Genomic DNA, 27,944 nt, shown 5'->3' with positions numbered 1-27,944 from the left:
TAGTCTCTCAGGTTATTGTTTTAACATTTTAATGTCTCATTTAAAAAAATTACTGGGTTTTAATCTTTCTCACCTTTTTTTTGTCATTTGTTAAAAGCACTTTGCCTGCCCAGTAAGGTGCTCTGTAAATAGTTCTGATTTGATTCTCCAAGAGAAAAACGGTATAATTTACTTACCTCCAGACTGAAACCAACGTCTTCAAAGCGTCCAACCCTCTCGACACAGCTCCCTTCTGGCTGCACTGTGAACCCTCCTCACCTCCGTTTAACATTACATTTCCCCCGACACACTATATGGGAGTTCAGCTGTTAATGTTCAACTAGTCAGAGGTGAAGATCACCAAAGATAATCAAAATCTGTTCCTGACACTTGTAAAAGTGATTGTAAAAAACAACATATTAAAACGTGATGAAACCACACCCAGATCTATCACAAAAGGGCTCGTCACACCTTTCAGTAATCCACTCTAGCCGTCTCTCCTCTGCCGCTGGTTTTAACAGGAGGGTGAAGTTGCCCCGAGATGATGATCTTGGGACAGTTTTGTATTTTCCCACTAATGGTTCAGGATCGGGGGAAGCTGATCCTAGATCTGTACCTAACAAGGCTGAGGTCAATTCCAATTGAAGGCAGTCAATTCAGGAAGTGATTTTTAATTAAACATTTCAAAAAGGAAAAAGGTATATAAAATAAATAAATAGTTTCTACTGCTCAGTTTGAGGTCATTGAAAATATATTGTTTTTCAAATTTTGATTTGTTATTTAAAGTTCACTTCCTGAATTGACGGCCTTGAATTTGAATTGCCACCAGCCCTCGTACCTGCGGAGAAACTTCCCCTTGGAGCATTTTATAATAGCTGTTATGTCAACACCTCCGTCTCTGCTGTCCGTCTCCTTACTTCTGCAGACCACAGAACCTGCTGGGTTGGAATTCAAAAAACAACACAAATTGTAACCAACGGAAAAAACAAAACCACAGAAGCAAACCGTGTCCTTTTCAAGTTCTTGGAATTTATTGAGTTTCCCTTTTTCATTCTGGATGAGTTTCAATGTCAACAAAGATAAAAGATGCTGCTTCCTGTCCTCTTGTAACTCAAATCGTATCTGGTTTTTGATTGGTTATTTTTGTTGTTGTTTCAAACACGAAATAAGAATCAGGACTTTAGAATCTACTGTACACTGGTTCTGGATAAATCAACTTCCTGTTTTTAACTCCTCCCACCCATCCTGTATTCTGTCCAATCAGAAGGCCTGTTTAACTAACTCGTCCCACCCATCCCGTCATCGGTCCTATCCCGAAGAGCTGTTTCACTTCTTAACAATCTGGATGACGTCCTCGTGCTCCATGATGTGTGTTAGCCCCACCCGCTGGGGGTCGAACTTGGTGCTGGTGCCCTGGAACACAACAGGAAGACAGTCACACAAAATGGAGTCATGAAAGAAAGATACAGTGTTTTAAAAACGCAGAGAGAGCAAACCCAATGTTGCTAGCATGCTAGCACGGGATGCTGCTAACTTACCCAGACCAGGGCGTACTTGAACTGGCTGGCTAACGTTCTGTGGATCCGATGGCACTGCAGGGAGAAGAGGGAGACCGTCGTTAAGGCTTTAGCTCAGCGGGTTAAAACACAGTCTGGTGCCGATGACCTGGGTTCAAAGCCAGGATGTCAGTGTGTTCAGCTCACCACATGTTCTACAGATGCTCCTCTCCTCATGATGATGGCATCGCTGAAGTCAGGCCTCTCTGAAATAATAAGACCACAATTCAACAGGAGACACCAGGGGTTCTAAACACAGCGTGGGAGAGACACCAGGGGTTCTAAACACAGCGTGGGAGAGACACCAGGGGTTCTAAACACAGCGTGGGAGAGACACCAGGGGTTCTAAACACAGCGTGGGAGAGACACCAGGGGTTCTAAACACAGCGTGGGAGACACCAGGGGTTCTAAACACAGCGCGGGAGAGACACCAGGGGTTCTAAACACAGCGTGGGAGACACCAGGGGTTCTAAACACAGCGTGGCAGACACCAGGGGTTCTAAACACAGCGTGGGAGAGACACCAGGGGTTCTAAACACAGCGTGGGAGACACCAGGGGTTCTAAACACAGCGTGGGAGAGACACCAGGGGTTCTAAACACAGCTTGGGAGAGACACCAGGGGTTCTAAACACAGCGTGGGAGACACCAGGGGTTCTAAACACAGCGTGGGAGACACCAGGGGTTCTAAACACAGCTTGGGAGAGACACCAGGGGTTCTAAACACAGCGTGGGAGACACCAGGGGTTCTAAACACAGCGTGGGAGACACCAGGGGTTCTAAACACAGCGTGGGAGACACCAGGGGTTCTAAACACAGCGTGGGAGACACCAGGGGTTCTAAACACAGCGTGGGAGACACCGGGGGTTCTAAACACAGCGTGGGAGAGACACCGGGGGTTCTAAACACAGCGTGGGAGACACCAGGGGTTCTAAACACAGCGTGGGAGAGACACCAGGGGTTCTAAACACAGCGTGGGAGAGACACCAGGGGTTCTAAACACAGCGCGGGAGACACCAGGGGTTCTAAACACAGCGCGGGAGACACCAGGGGTTCTAAACACAGCGTGGGAGAGACACCAGGGGTTCTAAACACAGCGTGGGAGAGACACCAGGGGTTCTAAACACAGCGTGGGAGAGACACCAGGGGTTCTAAACACAGCGTGGGAGACACCAGGGGTTCTAAACACAGCGTGGGAGACACCAGGGGTTCTAAACACAGCGTGGGAGACACCAGGGGTTCTAAACACAGCGTGGGAGACACCAGGGGTTCTAAACACAGCGCGGGAGAGACACCAGGGGTTCTAAACACAGCGTGGGAGACACCAGGGGTTCTAAACACAGCGTGGGAGACACCAGGGGTTCTAAACACAGCGTGGGAGAGACACCAGGGGTTCTAAACACAGCGTGGGAGAGACCAGGGGTTCTAAACACAGCGTGGGAGAGACACCAGGGGTTCTAAACACAGCGTGGGAGAGACACCAGGGGTTCTAAACACAGCGTGGGAGAGACACCAGGGGTTCTAAACACAGCGTGGGAGACACCAGGGGTTCTAAACACAGCGTGGGAGAGACACCAGGGGTTCTAAACACAGCGTGGGAGAGACACCAGGGGTTCTAAACACAGCGCGGGAGAGACACCAGGGGTTCTAAACACAGCGTGGGAGACAGCAGGGGTTTAAACACAGCGTGGGAGACACCAGGGGTTCTAAACACAGCGCGGGAGAGACACCAGGGGTTCTAAACACAGCGCGGGAGAGACACCAGGGGTTCTAAACACAGCGTGGGAGACACCAGGGGTTCTAAACACAGCGTGGGAGACACCAGGGGTTCTAAACACAGCGTGGGAGAGACACCAGGGGTTCTAAACACAGCGTGGGAGACACCAGGGGTTCTAAACACAGCGTGGGAGAGACACCAGGGGTTCTAAACACAGTGTGGGAGAGACACCAGGGGTTCTAAACACAGCGTGGGAGACACCAGGGGTTCTAAACACAGCGTGGGAGAGACCAGGGGTTCTAAACACAGCGTGGGAGAGACACCAGGGGTTCTAAACACAGCGTGGGACACCAGGGGTTCTAAACACAGCGTGGGAGAGACCAGGGGTTCTAAACACAGCGTGGGAGAGACCAGGGGTTCTAAACACAGCGTGGGAGAGACACCAGGGGTTCTAAACACAGCGTGGGAGAGACACCAGGGGTTCTAAACACAGCGTGGGAGAGACACCAGGGGTTCTAAACACAGCGTGGGAGAGACCAGGGGTTCTAAACACAGCGTGGGAGAGACACCAGGGGTTCTAAACACAGCGTGGGAGAGACACCAGGGGTTCTAAACACAGCGTGGGAGAGACACCAGGGGTTCTAAACACAGCGTGGGAGAGACACCAGGGGTTCTAAACACAGCGTGGGAGAGACACCAGGGGTTCTAAACACAGCGCGGGAGAGACACCAGGGGTTCTAAACACAGCGCGGGAGAGACACCAGGGGTTCTAAACACAGCGTGGGAGAGACACCAGGGGTTCTAAACACAGAGTGGGAGACACCAGGGGTTCTAAACACAGCGCGGGAGAGACACCAGGGGTTCTAAACACAGCGCGGGAGAGACACCAGGGGTTCTAAACACAGCGTGGGAGACACCAGGGGTTCTAAACACAGCGTGGGAGAGACACCAGGGGTTCTAAACACAGCGTGGGAGACACCAGGGGTTCTAAACACAGCGTGGGAGAGACACCAGGGGTTCTAAACACAGCGTGGGAGAGACACCAGGGGTTCTAAACACAGCGCGGGAGAGACACCAGGGGTTCTAAACACAGCGTGGGAGAGTGTGTTTAGGATGGGATTGTGGGGGTTGGGGGGGAAGTGTGTGTGTGTGTGTGTGTGTGTGTGTGTGTGTGTGTGTGTGTGTACCTCCTCTCTTCTTAGTGTAAAGACAGATGAGCGCCAGGTATTCCCACAGCCTCTCTAGCAGGTAGTCCAGGTTCAGCTTCATCCCACAGCTAACAGAGAGAACACAGTCAGACAGAGACACACAGTCAGACAGAGAGACAGTCAGACAGAGAGAACACACAGTCAGACAGACAGACAGACAGACAGACAGACAGACAGACAGACAGACAGACAGGGTAGTTTCCGACCTGATGACGACGCTGTGGGGTTCGTGGGCCAGTCTGTCCACCTCCTCTATAGAGATCTGATCCACCTTGTTGTACACCTACACACACACACACCACTACATATTCATTGGTCTGGTACAGATATAGATCAGGTACGTATAAACAGAGCTAGATCATAGATCAGGTACGCATAAACATAGAGCTAGATCATAGATCAGGTACGTACGTATTAACATAGAGCTAGATCATAGATCAGGTACGTATAAACATAGAGCTAGATCATAGATCAGGTATGTATTAACATAGAGCTAGATCATAGCTCAGGTACGTATAAACATAGAGCTAGATCATAGATCAGGTACGTATTAACATAGAGCTAGATCACAGATCAGGTAAATACGTATAAACATAGAGCTAGATCATAGATCAGGTACGTATTAACATAGAGCTAGATCATAGATCAGGTAAATACGTATAAACATAGAGCTAGATCATAGATCAGGTACGTACATATAAACATAGCGCTAGATCATAGAACAGGTACGTAGGTATAAACAGAGCTTGACTATAGATAAGGTATGTATGTATAAACATAGAGCTAGAATTTGTAGTCGCTCTGGATAAGAGCGTCTGCTAAATGACTTAAATGTAAATGTAAATGTAGAACATAGATCAGGTACGTACGTATAAACAGGGCATGTAAACTCGGTTCCCAACAATGACGTCGATGAAGTCATCAGGAGTGCTGTCTTCTCGGAACAGAACCTCCGCATTGAAGATTTCTGAGGTGGTCCGTTAAGGTTCTACCTACTGTTCTGAGGTGGTCCGTTAAGGTTCTACCTACTGTTCTGAGGTGCATCGTTAAGGTTCTACCTACTGTTCTGAGGTGGTCCGTTAAGGTTCTACCTACTGTTCTGAGGTGCATCGTTAAGGTTCTACCTACTGTTCTGAGGTGGTCCGTTAAGGTTCTACCTACTGTTCTGAGGTGGTCCGTTAAGGTTCTACCTACTGTTCTGAGGTGGATCGTTAAGGTTCTACCTACAGTTATGAGGTGGTCCGTTAAGGTTCTACCTACTGTTCTGAGGTGGATCGTTAAGGTTCTACCTACTGTTCTGAGGTGGACCGTTAAGGTTCTACCTACTGTTCTGAGGTGGACCGTTAAGGTTCTACCTACTGTTCTGAGGTGGACCGTTAAGGTTCTACCTACTGTTCTGAGGTGGATCGTTAAGGTTCTACCTACAGTTATGAGGTGGTCCGTTAAGGTTCTACCTACTGTTCTGAGGTGGTCCGTTAAGGTTCTACCTACTGTTCTGAGGTGGATCGCTAAGGTTCTACCTACTGTTCTGAGGTGGATCGCTAAGGTTCTCGTTAAGTAGTATTGTTAGTATTGTGTCTGTAGTTGGTGCTGGTATTGTGTCTGTAGTTGGTGCTGGTATTGTGTCTGTAGTTGGTGCTGGTATTGTGTCCGTAGCTGGCGTTGGCACCGTGCCTGTAGTTAGTATTGTGTCTATGGTTGGTGCTGGTACTGTGTCTGTGGTTGGTGCTGGTATGGTGTCTGTAGTTGGTGCTGGTATTGTGTCTGTAGTTGGTATGGTGTCTGTGGTTGGTGCTGGTATTGTGTCCGTAGTTGGTTCTGGTACTGTGTCTGTGGTTGGTGCTGGTATGGTGTCTGTAGTTGGTGGTGGTGTTGTGTCTGTAGTTGGTATGGTGTCTGTATGTCAGAAGGATACTGTATTCGTGGAGGATGAGCTGAACCAGTTTCTCAGAACACATCGTCAGAGGCACCATGGAGTTATAGGACAGACCTCCTCCTTTCTTGGGCTGAACACAAACACACCGTTGTCACAACACTACATACTAGCATCATACATACATACATACTAGCATCATACATACATACTAGCATCATACATACATACTAGCATCATACATACATACTAGCATCATACATACATACTACCATCGTACATACATACTACCATCATACATACATACATACTAGCATCATACATACATACTAGCATCATACATACATACTAGCATCATACATACATACTAGCATCATACATACATACTAGCATCAAACATACACTACATACTAGCATCATACATACATACATACTAGCATCATACATACATACTAGCATCATACATACATACTAGCATCATACATACATACTAGCATCATACATACATACTAGCATCATACATACATACTAGCATCATACATACATACATACATACATACATACATACATACTAGCATCATGCATACATACATACTAGCATCATACATACATACATACTAGCATCATACATACATACTAGCATCATACATACATACTAGCATCATACATACATACTAGCATCATACATACATACTAGCATCATACATACATACTAGCATCATACATACATACATACATACATACATACATACATACTAGCATCATGCATACATACATACTAGCATCATACATACATACATACTAGCATCATACATACATACTAGCATCATACATGCATACTAGCATCATACATACATACATACATACATACATACATACATACTAGCATCATGCATACATACATACTAGCATCATACATACATACATACTAGCATCATACATACATACATACATACTAGCATCATACATACATACATACTAGCATCATACATACATACTAGCATCATACATACATACTAGCATCATACAAACATACATACATACTAGCATCATGCATACATACATACTAGCATCATACATACATACATACTAGCATCATACATACATACATACTAGCATCATACATACATACAGTGGGGAGAACAAGTATTTGATACACTGCCGATTTTGCAGGTTTTCCTACTTACAAAGCATGTAGAGGTCTGTAATTTTTATCATAGGTACACTTCAACTGTGAGAGACGGAATCTAAAACAAAAATCCAGAAAATCACATTGTATGATTTTTAAATAATTAATTTGCATTTTATTGCATGACATAAGTATTTGATCACCTACCAACCAGTAAGAATTCCGGCTCTCACAGACCTGTTAGTTTTTCTTTAAGAAGCCCTCCTGTTCTCCACTCATTACCTGTATTAACTGCACCTGTTTGAACTCGTTACCTGTATAAAAGACACCTGTCCACACACAATCAAACAGATTCCAACCTCTCCACAATGGCCAAGACCAGAGAGCTGTGTAAGGACATCAGGGATAAAATTGTAGACCTGCACAAGGCTGGGATGGGCTACAGGACAATAGGCAAGCAGCTTGGTGAGAAGGAAACAACTGTTGGCGCAATTATTAGAAAATGGAAGAAGTTCAAAATGACGGTCAATCACCCTCGGTCTGGGGCTCCATGCAAGATTTCACCTCGTGGGGCATCAATGATCATGAGGAAGGTGAGGGATCAGCCCAGAACTACACGGCAGGACCTGGTCAATGACCTGAAGAGAGCTGGGACCACAGTCTCAAAGAAAACCATTAGTAACACACTACGCCGTCATGGATTAAAATCCTGCAGCGCACGCAAGGTCCCCCTGCTTAAGCCAGTGCATGTCCAGGCCTGTCTGAAGTTTGCCAATGACCATCTGGATGATCCAGAGGAGGAATGGGAGAAGGTCATGCGGTCTGATGAGACAAAAATAGAGCTTTTTGGTCTAACTCCACTCGCCGTGTTTGGAGGAAGAAGAAGTATGAGTACAACCCCAAGAACACCATCCCAACCGTGAAGCATGGAGGTGGAAACATCATTCTTTGGGGATGCTTTTCTGCAAAGGGGACAGGACGACTGCACCGTATTGAGGGGAGGATGGATGGGGCCATGTATCGCGAGATCTTGGCCAACAACCTCCTTCCCTCAGTAAGAGCATTGAAGATGGGTCGTGGCTGGGTCTTCCAGCATGACAACGACACGAAGCACACAGCCATGGCAACTAAGGAGTGGCTCCGTAAGAAGCATCTCAAGGTCCTGGAGTGGCCTAGCCAGTCTCCAGACCTGAACCCAATAGAAAATCTTTGGAGGGAGCTGAAAGTCCGTATTGCCCAGCGACAGCCCCGAAACCTGAAGGATCTGGAGAAGATCTGTAGGGAGGAGTGGGCCAAAATCCCTGCTGCAGTGTGTGCAAACCTAGTCAAGAACTACAGGAAACGTATGATCTCTGTAATTGCAAACAAAGGTTTCTGTACCAAATATTAAGTTCTGCTTTTCTGATGTATCAAATACTTATGTCATGCAATAAAATGCAAATTAATTACTTAAAAATCATACAATGTGATTTTCTGGATTTTTGTTTTAGATTCTGTCTCTCATAGTTGAAGTGTACCTATGATAAAAATTACAGACCTCTACATGCTTTGTAAGTAGGAAAACCTGCAAAATCGGCAGTGTATCAAATACTTGTTCTCCCCACTGTACATACTAGCATCATACATAGATACATACATACATACTAGCATCATACATACATACTAGCATCATACATACATACTAGCATCATACATGCATACTAGCATCATACATACATACATACATACATACTAGCATCATACATACATACATACATACTAGCATCATATATACATACATACTAGCATCATACATACATACATACTACCATCATACATACTAGCATCATACATACTACCATCATACATACATACATACATACATACATACATACATACATACATACATACATACATACATACATACATATTAGCATCATACATACATACTAGCATCATACATACATACATACATACATACTAGCATCATATATACATACATACATACATACTAGCATCATACATACTAGCATCATACATACATACTAGCATCATACATACATACATACATACATACATACTAGCATCATACATACATACATACATACTAGCATCATACATACATACTAGCATCATACATGCATACTAGCATCATACATACATACTAGCATCATACATACATACATACATACTAGCATCATACATACATACATACTAGCATCATACATACATACATACATACTAGCATCATACATACATACTAGCATCATACATACATACATACATACATACTAGCATCATACATACATACAGTGGGGAGAACAAGTATTTGATACACTGCCGATTTTGCAGGTTTTCCTACTTACAAAGCATGTAGAGGTCTGTCATTTTTATCATAGGTACACTTCAACTGTGAGAGACGGAATCTAAAACAAAAATCCAGAAAATCACATTGTATGATTTTTAAGTAATTAATTCGCATTTTATTGCATGACATAAGTATTTGATCACCTACCAACCAGTAAGAATTCCGGCTCTCACAGACCTGTTAGTTTTTCTTTAAGAAGCCCTCCTGTTCTCCACTCATTACCTGTATTAACTGCACCTGTTTGAACTCGTTACCTGTATAAAAGACACCTGTCCACACACTCAATCAAACAGACTCCAACCTCTCCACAATGGCCAAGACCAGAGAGCTGTGTAAGGACATCAGGGATAAATTGTAGACCTGTACAAGGCTGAGATGGGCTACAGGACAATAGCCAAGCAGCTTGGTGAGAAGGCAACAACTGTTGGCACAATTATTAGAAAATGGAAGAAGTTCAAGATGACGGTCAATCACCCTCGGTCTGGGGCTCCATGCAAGATCTCACCTCGTGGGGCATCAATGATCATGAGGAATGTGAGGGATCAGCCCAGAACTACACGGCAGGACCTGGTCAATGACCTGAAGAGAGCTGGGACCACAGTCTCAAAGAAAACCATTAGTAACACACTACGCCGTCATGGATTAAAATCCTGCAGCGCACGCAAGGTCCCCCTGCTCAAGCCAGCGCATGTCCAGGCCCGTCTGAAGTTTGCCAATGACCATCTGGATGATCCAGAGGAGGAATGGGAGAAGGTCATGTGGTCTGATGAGACAAAAATAGATCTTTTTGCTCTAAACTCCACTCGCCGTGTTTGGAGGAATAGAAGGATGAGTACAACCCCAAGAACACCATCCCAACCGTGAAGCATGGAGGTGGAAACATCATTCTTTGGGGATGCTTTTCTGCAAAGGGGACAGGACAACTGCACCGTATTGAAGGGAGGATGGATGGGGCCATGTATCGCGAGATCTTGACCAACAACCTCCTTCCCTCAGTAAGAGCATTGAAGATGGGTCGTGGCTGGGTCTTCCAGCATGACAACGACCCGAAACACACAGCCAGGGCAACTAAGGAGTGGCTCCGTAAGAAGCATCTCAAGGTCCTGGAGTGGCCTAGCCAGTCTCCAGACCTGAACCCAATAGAAAATCTTTGGAGGGAGCCGAAAGTCCGTATTGCCCAGCGACAGCCCCGAAACCTGAAGGATCTGGAGAAGGTCTGTATGGAGGAGTGGGCCAAAATCCCTGCTGCAGTGTGTGCAAACATGGTCAAGAACTACAGGAAACGTATGATCTCTGTAATTGCAAACTAAGGTTTCTGTACCAAATATTCAGTTCTGCTTTTCTGATGTATCAAATACTTATGTCATGCAATAAAATGCAAATTAATTAATTAAAAATCATACAATGTGATTTTCTGGATTTTTGTTTTAGATTCCTTCTCTCACAGTTGAAGTGTACATATGATAAAAATTACAGACCTCTACATGCTTTGTAAGTAGGAAAACCTGCAAAATTGTCAGTGTATCAAATACTTGTTCTCCCCACTGTACATACATACTAGCATCATACATACATACATACATACTAGCATCATACATACATACATACTAGCATCATACATACATACATACTAGCATCATACATACATGCATACAAGCATCATACATACATGCATACTAGCATCATACATACATGCATACTAGCATCATACATACATACATACATACTAGCATCATACATACATACATACATACTAGCATCATACATACAAACTAGCATCATACATACATACATACTAGCATCATACATACATACATACTAGCATCATACATACATACTAGCATCATACATACATTCATACTAGCATCATACATACTAGCATCATACATACATACTAGCATCATACATACATACATACTAGCATCATACATACATACATACTAGCATCATACATGCATACTAGCATCATACATACATACTAGCATCATACATACAGTGGGGAGAACAAGTATTTGATACACTGCCGATTTTGCAGGTTTTCCTACTTACAAAGCATGTAGAGGTCTGTAATTTTTATCATAGGTACACTTCAACTGTGAGAGACGGAATCTAAAACAAAAATCCAGAAAATCACATTGTATGATTTTTAAATAATTAATTTGCATTTTATTGCATGACATAAGTATTTGATCACCTACCAACCAGTAAGAATTCCGGCTCTCACAGACCTGTTAGTTTTTCTTTAAGAAGCCCTCCTGTTCTCCACTCATTACCTGTATTAACTGCACCTGTTTGAACTCGTTACCTGTATAAAAGACACCTGTCCACACACAATCAAACAGATTCCAACCTCTCCACAATGGCCAAGACCAGAGAGCTGTGTAAGGACATCAGGGATAAAATTGTAGACCTGCACAAGGCTGGGATGGGCTACAGGACAATAGGCAAGCAGCTTGGTGAGAAGGAAACAACTGTTGGCGCAATTATTAGAAAATGGAAGAAGTTCAAAATGACGGTCAATCACCCTCGGTCTGGGGCTCCATGCAAGATTTCACCTCGTGGGGCATCAATGATCATGAGGAAGGTGAGGGATCAGCCCAGAACTACACGGCAGGACCTGGTCAATGACCTGAAGAGAGCTGGGACCACAGTCTCAAAGAAAACCATTAGTAACACACTACGCCGTCATGGATTAAAATCCTGCAGCGCACGCAAGGTCCCCCTGCTTAAGCCAGTGCATGTCCAGGCCTGTCTGAAGTTTGCCAATGACCATCTGGATGATCCAGAGGAGGAATGGGAGAAGGTCATGTGGTCTGATGAGACAAAAATAGAGCTTTTTGGTCTAACTCCACTCGCCGTGTTTGGAGGAAGAAGAAGTATGAGTACAACCCCAAGAACACCATCCCAACCGTGAAGCATGGAGGTGGAAACATCATTCTTTGGGGATGCTTTTCTGCAAAGGGGACAGGACGACTGCACCGTATTGAGGGGAGGATGGATGGGGCCATGTATCGCGAGATCTTGGCCAACAACCTCCTTCCCTCAGTAAGAGCATTGAAGATGGGTCGTGGCTGGGTCTTCCAGCATGACAACGACACGAAGCACACAGCCATGGCAACTAAGGAGTGGCTCCGTAAGAAGCATCTCAAGGTCCTGGAGTGGCCTAGCCAGTCTCCAGACCTGAACCCAATAGAAAATCTTTGGAGGGAGCTGAAAGTCCGTATTGCCCAGCGACAGCCCCGAAACCTGAAGGATCTGGAGAAGGTCTGTAAGGAGGAGTGGGCCAAAATCCCTGCTGCAGTGTGTGCAAACCTAGTCAAGAACTACAGGAAACGTATGATCTCTGTAATTGCAAACAAAGGTTTCTGTACCAAATATGAAGTTCTGCTTTTCTGATGTATCAAATACTTATGTCATGCAATAAAATGCAAATTAATTATTTAAAAATCATACAATGTGATTTTCTGGATTTTTGTTTTAGATTCCGTCTCTCATAGTTGAAGTGTACCTATGATAGAAATTACAGACCTCTACATGCTTTGTAAGTAGGAAAACCTGCAAAATCGGCAGTGTATCAAATACTTGTTCTCCCCACTGTACATACATACTAGCATCATACATACATACTAGCATCATACATACATACATACTAGCACCATACATACATACTAGCATCATACATACATACATACTAGCATCATACATACATACACATACTAGCATCATACATACATACTAGCATCATACATACATACATACATACTAGCATCATACATACATACTAGCATCATACATACATACACATACTAGCATCATACATACATACTAGCATCATACATACATACATACATACTAGCATCATACATGCATACTAGCATCATACATACATACTAGCATCATACATACATACATACATACATACATACATACTAGCATCATACATACATACATACTAGCATCATACATACATACATACATACATACATACATACATACTAGCATCATACATACATACATACTAGCATCATACATACATACATACATACTAGCATCATACATACATTCATACTAGCATCATACATACATACATACATACTAGCATCATACATACTAGCATCATACATACATACTAGCATCATACATACATACATACTAGCATCATACATACTAGCATCATACATGCATACTAGCATCATACATACATACTAGCATCATACATACATACATACTAGCATCATACATACTAGCATCATACATACATACTAGCATCATACATACATACATACTAGCACCATACATACATACTAGCATCATACATACATACATACATACATACACATACTAGCATCATACATACATACTAGCATCATACATACATACATACATACATACTAGCATCATACATACATACTAGCATCATACATACATTCATACTAGCACCATACATACATACATACATACTAGCATCATACATGCATACATACATACATACATACATACATACATACATACATACATACATACTAGCATCATACATGCATACTAGCATCATACATACATACTAGCATCATACATACATACATACTAGCATCATACATACTAGCATCATACATACATACTAGCATCATACATACATACATACTAGCACCATACATACATACTAGCATCATACATACATACATACATACATACACATACTAGCATCATACATACATACTAGCATCATACATACATACATACATACATACTAGCATCATACATACATACTAGCATCATACATACATTCATACTAGCACCATACATACATACATACATACTAGCATCATACATGCATACATACATACATACATACATACATACTAGCATCATACATACATACATACATACTAGCATCATACATACATACTAGCATCATACATACATACATACATACATACTAGCATCATACATACATACATACATACTAGCATCATACATACATACATACTAGCATCATACATACATACATACATACATACTAGCATCATACATACATACATACTAGCATCATACATACATACATACATACTAGCATCATACATACATACATACATACTAGCATCATACATACATACATACTAGCATCATACATACATACTAGCATCATACATACACTATATGACCAACAGTATGTGGACACTTGATCGTCGAACATCTCATTCCAAAATCATGGGCATTAATATGGAGTTGGTCCCCCCTTTACTGCTATAACAGCCTCCACTCTTCTGGGAAGTCATTAATATGGAGTTGGACCCCCCTTTGCTGCTATAACAGCCTCCACTCTTCTGGGAAGTCATTAATATGGAGTTGGTCCCCCCTTTACTGCTATAACAGCCTCCACTCTTCTGGGAAGTCATTAATATGGAGTTGGTCCCCCTTTGCTGCTATAACAGCCTCCACTCTTCTGGGAAGTCATTAATATGGAGTTGGTCCCCCTTTGCTGCTATAACAGCCTCCACTCTTCTGGGAAGTCATTAATATGGAGTTGGTCCCCCTTTGCTGCTATAACAGCCTCCACTCTTCTGGGAAGTCATTAATATGGAGTTGGTCCCCCTTTGCTGCTATAACAGCCTCCACTCTTCTGGGAAGTCATTAATATGGAGTTGGTCCCCCCCTTTGCTGCTATAACAGCCTCCACTCTTCTGGGAAGTCATTAATATGGAGTTGGTCCCCCTTTGCTGCTATAACAGCCTCCACTCTTCTGGGAAGTCATTAATATGGAGTTGGTCCCCCCCTTTGCTGCTATAACAGCCTCCACTCTTCTGGGAAGTCATTAATATGGAGTTGGTCCCCCTTTGCTGCTATAACAGCCTCCACTCTTCTGGGAAGTCATTAATATGGAGTTGGTCCCCCCCTTTGCTGCTATAACAGCCTCCACTCTTCTGGGAAGTCATTAATATGGAGTTGGTCCCCCCCTTTGCTGCTATAACAGCCTCCACTCTTCTGGGAAGTCATTAATATGGAGTTGGTCCCCCCCTTTGCTGCTATAACAGCCTCCACTCTTCTGGGAAGTCATTAATATGGAGTTGGTCCCCCCCTTTGCTGCTATAACAGCCTCCACTCTTCTGGGAAGTCATTAATATGGAGTTGGTCCCCCCCTTTGCTGCTATAACAGCCTCCACTCTTCTGGGAAGGCTTTCTACTAGATGTTGGAACATTGCTGCTATAACAGCCTCCACTCTTCTGGGAAGGCTTTCCACTAGATGTTGGAACATTGCTGCTATAAACAGCCTCCACTCTTCTGGGAAGGCTCTCCACTAGATGTTGGAACATTGCTGCTATAACAGCCTCCACTCTTCTGGGAAGGCTTTCCACTAGATGTTGGAACATTGCTGCTATAACAGCCTCCACTCTTCTGGGAAGGCTTTCCACTAGATGTTGGAACATTGCTGCTATAACAGCCTCCACTCTTCTGGGAAGGCTTTCCACTAGATGTTGGAACATTGCTGCTATAACAGCCTCCACTCTTCTGGGAAGGCTTTCCACTAGATGTTGAAACATTGCTGCTATAACAGCCTCCACTCTTCTGGGAAGGCTTTCCACTAGATGTTGGAACATTGCTGCTATAACAGCCTCCACTCTTCTGGGAAGGCTTTCCACTAGATGCTGGAACATTGCTGCTATAACAGCCTCCACTCTTCTGGGAAGGCTTTCCACTAGATGTTGGAACATTGCTGCGGGGACTTGCTTCCATTCAGCCACAAGAGCATTAGTGAGGTCGGGCGCTGATGTTGGGCGATTAGGCCTGGCTCGCAGTCGGTGTTCCAATTCATCCCGATGGGGTTGAGGTCAGGGCTCTGTGCAGGCCAGTCAAGTTCTTCCACACAGATCGACAAACCGTTTCTGTATGGACCTCGCTTTGTGCATGCTGAAACAGGAAAGGGCCTTCCCCAAACTGTTGCCACAAAGTTGGAAGCACAGAATCGTCAAGAATGTCATTGTATGCTGTAGCGTTAAGATTTCCCTTCATTGGAACTAAGGGGCCTGAACCATGAAAAACAGCCCCAGACCATTATTCCTCCTCCACCAAACTTTACAGTTGGCACTATGCATTGGGGCAGGTAACGTTCTCCTAGCATCCGCCAAACCCAGATTCGTCCATCAGACTGCCAGATGGTGAAGCGTGATTCATCACTCTACATGTTTCCACTGCTCCAGAGTCCAATGGCGGCGAGCTTTACACCACTCCAGCCGACGCTTGGCATCCCAACGATGTTGCTTCCAGAGGCAGTTTGGAACTCGGTAAGAAACTTTTGCAACCAAGGAAAGATGATTTTTACGCGTTTCAGAACTCGCCGGTCCTGTTCTGTGAGTTTGTGTGGTCTACCACTTTGCGGCTGAGCCGTTGTTGCTCCTAGACGTTTCCACTTCACAATAACAGCACCTACAGTTGACCGGGGGGCAGCTCTAGCAGGGCAGAAATGTGACGAACTGACTTGTTAGAAAGGTGGCATCCTATGACGGTGCCTTGTTGAAAGTCACGTGGCACCGTCACATGACGGCCATTCTACTGCCGATTCTACTGCCGATGTTTGTCTATGGAGATTGCATGGCTGTGTGCTGGATTCTATCCACTTATCAGCAGCGGGTGTGGCTGAAAAAGAATCCACTCATTAGAAGGGTCTCCATATACACATGGGCTCCCGAGTGGCGCAGTGTCTGAGACACTGCATCTCAGTGCAAGAGGCGTCACTACAGTCCCTGGTTCGAGTCCAGGCTGTATCACATCAGGCCGTGATTGGGAGTCTCATAGGGCGGCGCACAGCGCCGTCATGGTTTGGCCGGGGTAGCCGTCATTGTAATGAAGAATTTGTTCTTAAATGACTTGTTAAATAAAAGGTTAAATGTAAAATATATAAAATAATGTGATGGAGAAACTGACCTTAAAATAGATGTTGGGTTTGGAGCGGTTGAGTCTGATGCCGACGGACTCTAACTCTTTCTCCAGGAGTTTCCTGAGGAGACACAACACACTAACTAACTAACCAACCACACTAACTAACTAACCAACCAACCACACTAACTAACTAACTAACTAACCAACCAACCACACTAACTAACTAACTAACCTGGGGAGACACAACACACTAACTAACTAACCAACCACACTAACCAACCTGGGGAGACAGACAGAACACACTAACTAACTAACCAACCACACTAACTAACTAACTAACCTGGGGAGACACAACACACTAACTAACTAACCAACCACACTAACCAACCTGGGGAGACATACAGAACACACTAACTAACTAACCTGAGACAGAACACACTAACTAACTAACCAACCACACTAACTAACTAACCTGAGACAGAACACACTAACTAACTAACCAACCACACTAACTAACTAACTAACCTGAGGAGACAGAACACACTAACTAATTAACTAACCACACTAACTAACTAACCTGAGGAGACAGAACACACTAACTAACTAACCTGGGGAGACAGAACACACTAACTAACTAACCAACCACACACTAACTAACTAACCTGGGGAGACACAACACACTAACTAACTACCCTGGGGAGACAGAACACACTAACTAACTAACCGAACACACTAACTAACTAACTAACCTGGGGAGACAGAACCCACTAACTAACCAGCTGGGACAGACAAAACCCACTAACTAACCAGCTGGGACAGACAGACCCCACTAACTAACCAGCTGGGACAGACAGAACCCACTAACTAACCAGCTGGGACAGACAGAACATACTAACTAACCAGCTGGGACAAACATAACCCACTAACTAACCAGCTGGGACAGACAGAACACACTAACTAACCAGCTGGGACAGACAGAACCCACTAACTAACCAGCTGGGACAGACAGAACACACTAACTAACCAGCTGGGACAGACAGAACACACTAACTAACCAGCTGGGACAGACAGAACCCACTAACTAACCAGCTGGTACAGACAGAACCCACTAACTAACCAGCTGGGACAGACAGAACACACTAACTAACCAGCTGGGACAGACAGAACACACTAACTAACCAGCTGGGACAGACAGAACCCACTAACTAACCAGCTGGGACAGACAGAACACACTAACTAACCAGCTGGGACAGACAGAACACACTAACTAACCAGCTGGGACAGACAGAACCCACTAACTAACCAGCTGGGACAGACAGAACCCACTAACTAACCAGCTGGGACAGACAGAACACACTAACTAACCAGCTGGGACAGACAGAACAGTACCTAACTAGTAACTAACTAGCTGCTAGTACTAAGAACAGAACACACACCTCTGTACGTCTCCCTTGGTGGCGTCCAGCATCATGATGACCACGTCTGCTGTCCTGGCAACAGCAATGACCTGCCGACCTCGACCCTTACCTACGAAACACAAAGGTCAGAGGTCACCCAATCACAACAAAGAGTTAAAATCATCATCCAATCATAAAAGGCCTCTATATTAATAGCTCAGAGATAACACAGCGCTCTATATTAATAGCTCAGAGATAACACAGCGCTCTATATTAATAGCTCAGAGATAACACAGCGCTCTATATTAATAGCTCAGAGATAACGCAGCGCTCTATATTAATAGCTCAGAGATAACACAGCGCTCTATATTAATAGCTCAGAGATAACACAGCGCTCTATATTAATAGCTCAGAGATAACACACCGCTCTATATTAATAGCTCAGAGATAACACAGCGCTCTATATTAATAGCTCAGAGATAACACAGCGCTCTATATTAATAGTTCAGAGAGAACACAGCGCTCTATATTAATAGTTCAGAGATAACACAGCGCTCTATATTAATAGCTCAGAGATAACACCGTGATAGCTCAGAGATAACACAGTGCTCTATATTAATAGCTCAGAGATAACACAGCGCTCTATATTAATAGCTCAGAGATAACACAGCGCTCTATATTAATAGCTCAGAGATAACACAGCGCTCTATATTAATAGCTCAGAGATAACACACCGCTCTATATTAATAGCTCAGAGATAACACAGCGCTCTATATTAATAGCTCAGAGATAACACAGCGCTCTATATTAATAGCTCAGAGATAACACAGCGCTCTATATTAATAGCTCAGAGATAACACAGCGCTCTATATTAATAGCTCAGAGATAACACCGTGATAGCTCAGAGATAACACAGTGCTCTATATTAATAGCTCAGAGATAACACAGTAATCTACATTAATAGCTCAGAGATAACACAGTGCTCTACATTAATAGCTCAGAGATAACACAGCGCTCTATATTAATAGCTCAGAGATAACACAGCGCTCTATATTAATAGCTCAGAGATAACACAGCGCTCTATATTAATAGCTCAGAGATAACACAGCGCTCTATATTAATAGCTCAGAGATAACACAGCGCTCTATATTAATAGCTCAGAGATAACACAGCGCTCTATATTAATAGCTCAGAGATAACACAGCGCTCTATATTAATAGCTCAGAGATAACACAGCGCTCTATATTAATAGCTCAGAGATAACACAGCGCTCTATATTAATAGCGCAGAGATAACACAGCGCTCTATATTAATAGCTCAGAGATAACACAGCAATCTACATTAATAGCTCAGAGATAACACAGTGCTCTACATTAATAGCTCAGAGATAACACAGCGCTCTACATTAATAGCTCAGAGATAACACAGCGCTCTATATTAATAGCTCAGAGATAACACAGCGCTCTATATTAATAGCTCAGAGATAACACAGTAATCTACATTAATAGCTCAGAGATAACACAGTGCTCTACATTAATAGCTCAGAGATAACACAGCGCTCTATATTAATAGCTCAGAGATAACACCGTGATAGCTCAGAGATAACACAGTGCTCTATATTAATAGCTCAGAGATAACACAGCGCTCTATATTAATAGCTCAGAGATAACACAGCGCTCTATATTAATAGCTCAGAGATAACACAGCGCTCTATATTAATAGCTCAGAGATAACACAGCGCTCTATATTAATAGCTCAGAGATAACACACCGCTCTATATTAATAGCTCAGAGATAACACAGCGCTCTATATTAATAGCTCAGAGATAACACAGCGCTCTATATTAATAGCTCAGAGATAACACAGCGCTCTATATTAATAGCTCAGAGATAACACAGCGCTCTATATTAATAGCTCAGAGATAACACAGCGCTCTATATTAATAGCTCAGAGATAACACCGTGATAGCTCAGAGATAACACAGTGCTCTATATTAATAGCTCAGAGATAACACAGTAATCTATATTAATAGCTCAGAGATAACACAGTGCTCTACATTAATAGCTCAGAGATAACACAGCGCTCTATATTAATAGCTCAGAGATAACACAGCGCTCTATATTAATAGCCCAGAGATAACACAGCGCTCTATATTAATAGCTCAGAGATAACACCGTGATAGCTCAGAGATAACACAGTAATCTACATTAATAGCTCAGAGATAACACAGCGCTCTACATTAATAGCTCAGAGATAACACAGCGCTCTATATTAATAGCTCAGAGATAACACAGCGCTCTATATTAATAGCTCAGAGATAACACAGCGCTCTATATTAATAGCTCAGAGATAACACAGCGCTCTATATTAATAGCTCAGAGATAACACAGCGCTCTATATTAATAGCTCAGAGATAACACAGCGCTCTATATTAATAGCTCAGAGATAACACAGCGCTCTATATTAATAGCTCAGAGATAACACAGCGCTCTATATTAATAGCTCAGAGATAACACAGCGCTCTATATTAATAGCTCAGAGATAACACAGCGCTCTATATTAATAGCTCAGAGATAACACAGCGCTCTATATTAATAGCTCAGAGATAACACAGCGCTCTATATTAATAGCTCAGAGATAACACAGCGCTCTATATTAATAGCTCAGAGATAACACAGCGCTCTATATTAATAGCTCAGAGATAACACAGCGCTCTATATTAATAGCTCAGAGATAACACAGCGCTCTATATTAATAGCTCAGAGATAACACAGCGCTCTATATTAATAGCTCAGAGATAACACAGCGCTCTATATTAATAGCTCAGAGATAACACAGCGCTCTATATTAATAGCTCAGAGATAACACAGCGCTCTATATTAATAGCTCAGAGATAACACAGCGCTCTATATTAATAGCTCAGAGATAACACAGCGCTCTATATTAATAGCTCAGAGATAACACAGCGCTCTATATTAATAGCTCAGAGATAACACAGCGCTCTATATTAATAGCTCAGAGATAACACAGCGCTCTATATTAATAGCTCAGAGATAACACAGCGCTCTATATTAATAGCTCAGAGATAACACAGCGCTCTATATTAATAGCTCAGAGATAACACAGCGCTCTATATTAATAGCTCAGAGATAACACAGCGCTCTATATTAATAGCTCAGAGATAACACAGCGCTCTATATTAATAGCTCAGAGATAACACAGCGCTCTATATTAATAGCTCAGAGATAACACAGCGCTCTATATTAATAGCTCAGAGATAACACAGTAATCTATATTAATAGCTCAGAGATAACACAGCGCTCTACACTAATAGCTCAGAGATAACACAGCGCTCTACATTAATAGCTCAGAGATAACACAGCGCTCTATATTAATAGCTCAGAGATAACACATCGCTCTATATTAATAGCTCAGAGATAACACAGCGCTCAATATTAATAGCTCAGAGATAACACAGCGCTCTACATTAATAGCTCAGAGATAACACAGCGCTCAATATTAATAGTTCAGAGATAACACAGCGCTCTATATTAATAGCTCAGAGATAACACAGCGCTCTATATTAATAGCCCTAACCCTCACGGTAACCACAACCATCACGGTAACCCTAACCATCACGGTAACTAAACCATCACGGCAACCATCACGTACCTTGGGAAGCTCCTTCTATGATTCCTGGCAGATCCAGCAGCTGGATGTTGGCTCCATTATACTGCAGGACAACAGGATGGGTTATTATACACTACTGTCAGCTGAATGTTGGCTCCATTATACTGCAGGACAACAGGATGGGTTATTATACACTACTGTCAGCTGGATGTGGGCTCCATTATACTGCAGGACAACAGGATGGGTTATTATACACTACTGTCAGCTGGATGTGGGCTCCATTATACTGCAGGACAACAGGGTGGGTTATTATACACTACTGTCAGCTGGATGTTGGCTCCATTATACTGCAGGGCAACAGGATGGGTTATTATACACTACTGTCAGCTGGATGTGGGCTCCATTATACTGCAGGACAACAGGATGGGTTATTATACACTACTGTCAGCTGGATGTGGGCTCCGTTATACTGCAGGACAACAGGATGGGTTATTATACACTACTGTCAGCTGGATGTGGGCTCCATTATACTGCAGGACAACAGGATGGGTTATTATACACTACTGTCAGCTGGATGTGGGCTCCATTATACTGCAGGACAACAGGATGGGTTATTATACACTACTGTCAGCTGGATGTGGGCTCCATTATACTGCAGGACAACAGGATGGGTTATTATACACTACTGTCAGCTGGATGTGGGCTCCATTATACTGCAGGACAACAGGATGGGTTATTATACACTACTGTCAGCTGGATGTGGGCTCCATTATACTGCAGGACAACAGGGTGGGTTATTATACACTACTGTCAGCTGGATGTGGGCTCCATTATACTGCAGGACAACAGGATGGGTTATTATACACTACTGTCAGCTGGATGTGGGCTCCATTATACTGCAGGACAACAGGATGGGTTATTATACACTACTGTCAGCTGGATGTGGGCTCCATTATACTGCAGGACAACAGGATGGGTTATTATACACTACTGTCAGCTGGATGTGGGCTCCATTATACTGCAGGACAACAGGATGGGTTATTATACACTACTGTCAGCTGGATGTGGGCTCCATTATACTGCAGGACAACAGGATGGGTTATTATACACTACTGTCAGCTGGATGTGGGCTCCATTATACTGCAGGACAACAGGATGGGTTATTATACACTACTGTCAGCTGGATGTGGGCTCCATTATACTGCAGGACAACAGGATGGGTTATTATACACTACTGTCAGCTGGATGTGGGCTCCATTATACTGCAGGACAACAGGATGGGTTATTATACACTACTGTCAGCTGGATGTTGGCTCCATTATACTGCAGGACAACAGGATGGGTTATATACACTACTGTCAGCTGGATGTTGGCTCCATTATACTGCAGGACAACAGGATGGGTTATTATACACTACTGTCAGCTGGATGTGGGCTCCATTATACTGCAGGACAACAGGATGGGTTATTATACACTACTGTCAGCTGGATGTGGGCTCCATTATACTGCAGGACAACAGGATGGTTTATTATACACTACTGTCAGCTGGATGTGGGCTCCATTATACTGCAGGACGGGTTATTATACACTACTGTCAGCTGGATGTGGGCTCCATTATACTGCAGGACAACAGGACGGGTTATTATACACTACTGTCAGCTGGATGTGGGCTCCATTATACTGCAGGACAACAGGATGGGTTATTATACACTACTGTCAGCTGGATGTGGGCTCCATTATACTGCAGGACAACAGGACGGGTTATTATACACTACTGTCAGCTGGATGTGGGCTCCATTATACTGCAGGACAACAGGGTGGGTTATTATACACTACTGTCAGCTGGATGTGGGCTCCATTATACTGCAGGACAACAGGATGGGTTATTATACACTACTGTCAGCTGGATGTGGGCTCCATTATACTGCAGGACAACAGGATGGGTTATTATACACTACTGTCAGCTGGATGTGGGCTCCATTATACTGCAGGACAACAGGATGGGTTATTATACACTACTGTCAGCTGGATGTGGGCTCCATTATACTGCAGGACAACAGGATGGGTTATTATACACTACTGTCAGCTGGATGTGGGCTCCATTATACTGCAGGACAACAGGATGGGTTATTATACACTACTGTCAGCTGGATGTGGGCTCCATTATACTGCAGGACAACAGGATGGGTTATTATACACTACTGTCAGCTGGATGTTGGCTCCATTATACTGCAGGACAACAGGATGGGTTATTATACACTACTGTCAGCTGGATGTTGGCTCCATTATACTGCAGGACAACAGGATGGGTTATTATACACTACTGTCAGCTGGATGTGGGCTCCATTATACTGCAGGACAACAGGATGGGTTATTATACACTACTGTCAGCTGGATGTGGGCTCCATTATACTGCAGGACAACAGGATGGGTTATTATACACTACTGTCAGCTGGATGTGGGCTCCATTATACTGCAGGACAACAGGATGGGTTATTATACACTACTGTCAGCTGGATGTGGGCTCCATTATACTGCAGGACAACAGGATGGGTTATTATACACTACTGTCAGCTGGATGTGGGCTCCATTATACTGCAGGACAACAGGATGGGTTATTATACACTACTGTCAGCTGGATGTGGGCTCCATTATACTGCAGGACAACAGGATGGGTTATTATACACTACTGTCAGCTGGATGTGGGCTCCATTATACTGCAGGACAACAGGATGGGTTATTATACACTACTGTCAGCTGGATGTGGGCTCCATTATACTGCAGGACAACAGGATGGGTTATTATACACTACTGTCAGCTGGATGTGGGCTCCATTATACTGCAGGACAACAGGATGGGTTATTATACACTACTGTCAGCTGGATGTGGGCTCCATTATACTGCAGGACAACAGGATGGGTTATTATACACTACTGTCAGCTGGATGTGGGCTCCATTATACTGCAGGACAACAGGATGGGTTATTATACACTACTGTCAGCTGGATGTGGGCTCCATTATACTGCAGGACAACAGGATGGGTTATTATACACTACTGTCAGCTGGATGTGGGCTCCATTATACTGCAGGACAACAGGGTGGGTTATTATACACTACTGTCAGCTGGATGTGGGCTCCATTATACTGCAGGACAACAGGATGGGTTATTATACACTACTGTCAGCTGGATGTGGACTCCATTATACTGCAGGACAACAGGATGGGTTATTATACACTACTGTCAGCTGGATGTGGGCTCCATTATACTGCAGGACAACAGGATGGGTTATTATACACTACTGTCAGCTGGATGTGGGCTCCATTATACTGCAGGACAACAGGATGGGTTATTATACACTACTGCCAGCTGGATGTGGGCTCCATTATACTGCAGGACAACAGGATGGGTTATTATACACTACTGTCAGCTGGATGTGGGCTCCATTATACTGCAGGACAACAGGATGGGTTATTATACACTACTGCCAGCTGGATGTGGGCTCCATTATACTGCAGGACAACAGGGTGGGTTATTGTACACTACTGTCAGCTGGATGTGGGCTCCATTATACTGCAGGACAACAGGATGGGTTATTATACACTACTGCCAGCTGGATGTGGGCTCCATTATACTGCAGGACAACAGGATGGTTATTATACACTACTGTCAGCTGGATGTGGGCTCCATTATACTGCAGGACAACAGGATGGGTTATTATACACTACTGTCAGCTGGATGTGGGCTCCATTATACTGCAGGACAACAGGATGGGTTATTATACACTACTGTCAGCTGGATGTGGGCTCCATTATACTGCAGGACAACAGGATGGGTTATTATACACTACTGTCAGCTGGATGTTGGCTCCATTATACTGCAGGACAACAGGATGGGTTATTATACACTACTGTCAGCTGGATGTTGGCTCCATTATACTGCAGGACAACAGGATGGGTTATTATACACTACTGTCAGCTGGATGTTGGCTCCATTATACTGCAGGACAACAGGATGGGTTATTATACACTACTGCCAGCTGGATGTGGGCTCCATTATACTGCAGGACAACAGGATGGGTTATTATACACTACTGTCAGCTGAATGTTGGCTCCATTATACTGCAGGACAACAGGATGGGTTATTATACACTACTGTCAGCTGGATGTGGGCTCCATTATACTGCAGGACAACAGGATGGGTTATTATACACTACTGTCAGCTGGATGTGGGCTCCATTATACTGCAGGACAACAGGATGGTGTGGTATGGTGTGTGTGGTATGGGGTGGTGTGTGGTGGTGTATGGTATGGTGTGGTGTGTGGTATGGGGTTGTGTGGTGTGTGGTATGGGGTGGTGTGTGGTATGGGGTGGTGTGTGGTACGGGGTGGTGTGTGGTATGGGGTGGTGTGTGGTACGGGGTGGTGTGTGGTATGGGGTGGTGTGTGGTACGGGGTGGTGTGTGGTATAGTGGGTGTGGTACGGGGTGGTGTGTGGTATGGGGTGGTGTGTGGTATGGGGTGGTGTGTGGTATGGGGTGGTGTGTGGTATGGGGTGGTGTGTGGTATGGGGTGGTGTGTGGTATGGGGTGGTGTGTGGTATGGGGTGGTGTGTGGTATGGGGTGGTGTGTGGTATGGGGTGGTGTGTGGTATAGTGGGTGTGGTATGGGGTGGTGTGTGGTATGGGGTGTGGTGTGGTATGGGGTGGTGTGTGGTATGGGGTGGTGTGTGGTATGGGGTGGTGTGTGGTATGGGGTGGTGTGTGGTATGGGGTGGTGTGTGGTATGGGGTGGTGTGTGGTATGGTGTGTGGTATGGGGTGGTGTGTGGTATGGGGTGGTGTGTGGTATGGTATGGTGTGTGGTATGGGGTGGTGTGTGGTATGGTGTGTGGTATGGGGTGGTGTGTGGTATGGGGTGGTGTGTGGTATGGTATGGTGTGTGGTATGGGGTGGTGTGTGGTATGGTATGGTGTGTGGTATGGGGTGGTGTGTGGTATGGTATGGTGTGTGGTATGGGGTGGTGTGTGGTATGGTATGGTGTGTGGTATGGGGTGGTGTGTGGTATGGTATGGTGTGTGGTATGGGGTGGTGTGTGGTATGGTATGGTGTGTGGTATGGGGTGGTGTGTGGTATGGGGTGGTGTGTGGTATGGGGTGGTGTGTGGTATGGGGTGGTGTGTGGTATGGGGTGGTGTGTGGTATGGTGTGTGGTATGGGGTGGTGTGTGGTATGGGGTG

The 27,944-nt window shown here is 44.1% G+C and overlaps 1 protein-coding gene across 2 annotated transcripts in view; it reads right to left on the bottom strand.

Moving 5' to 3' along the window:
* Positions 1–988: 988 nt before the first annotated feature.
* LOC139568603 (developmentally-regulated GTP-binding protein 2) overlaps positions 989–27,944 on the bottom strand; it is a 67,887-nt gene continuing 40,931 nt past the window's right edge. For both annotated transcript variants that reach the window (XM_071390550.1, XM_071390543.1), the window contains exons 5-14: positions 22,753–22,813; positions 19,120–19,210; positions 17,729–17,801; positions 6,374–6,464; positions 5,328–5,425; positions 4,665–4,741; positions 4,438–4,526; positions 1,683–1,741; positions 1,518–1,571; positions 989–1,392 (exon numbers count right to left, since the gene is read on the bottom strand). In XM_071390550.1, coding sequence (XP_071246651.1) covers positions 1,306–1,392; positions 1,518–1,571; positions 1,683–1,741; positions 4,438–4,526; positions 4,665–4,741; positions 5,328–5,425; positions 6,374–6,464; positions 17,729–17,801; positions 19,120–19,210; positions 22,753–22,813 — 780 coding nt within the window. In that variant the 3' untranslated portion in view covers positions 989–1,305. The remainder of the gene's footprint in view (positions 1,393–1,517; positions 1,572–1,682; positions 1,742–4,437; positions 4,527–4,664; positions 4,742–5,327; positions 5,426–6,373; positions 6,465–17,728; positions 17,802–19,119; positions 19,211–22,752; positions 22,814–27,944) is intronic.

This window comes from Salvelinus alpinus, chromosome 1 (genome assembly GCF_045679555.1).
Source record: "Salvelinus alpinus chromosome 1, SLU_Salpinus.1, whole genome shotgun sequence".
Taxonomy (NCBI): Eukaryota; Metazoa; Chordata; class Actinopteri; order Salmoniformes; family Salmonidae; genus Salvelinus; species Salvelinus alpinus.
The sequence above is the reverse complement of the archived record's forward strand: the minus strand, read 5'-3'. Positions and strand labels throughout refer to the sequence as shown.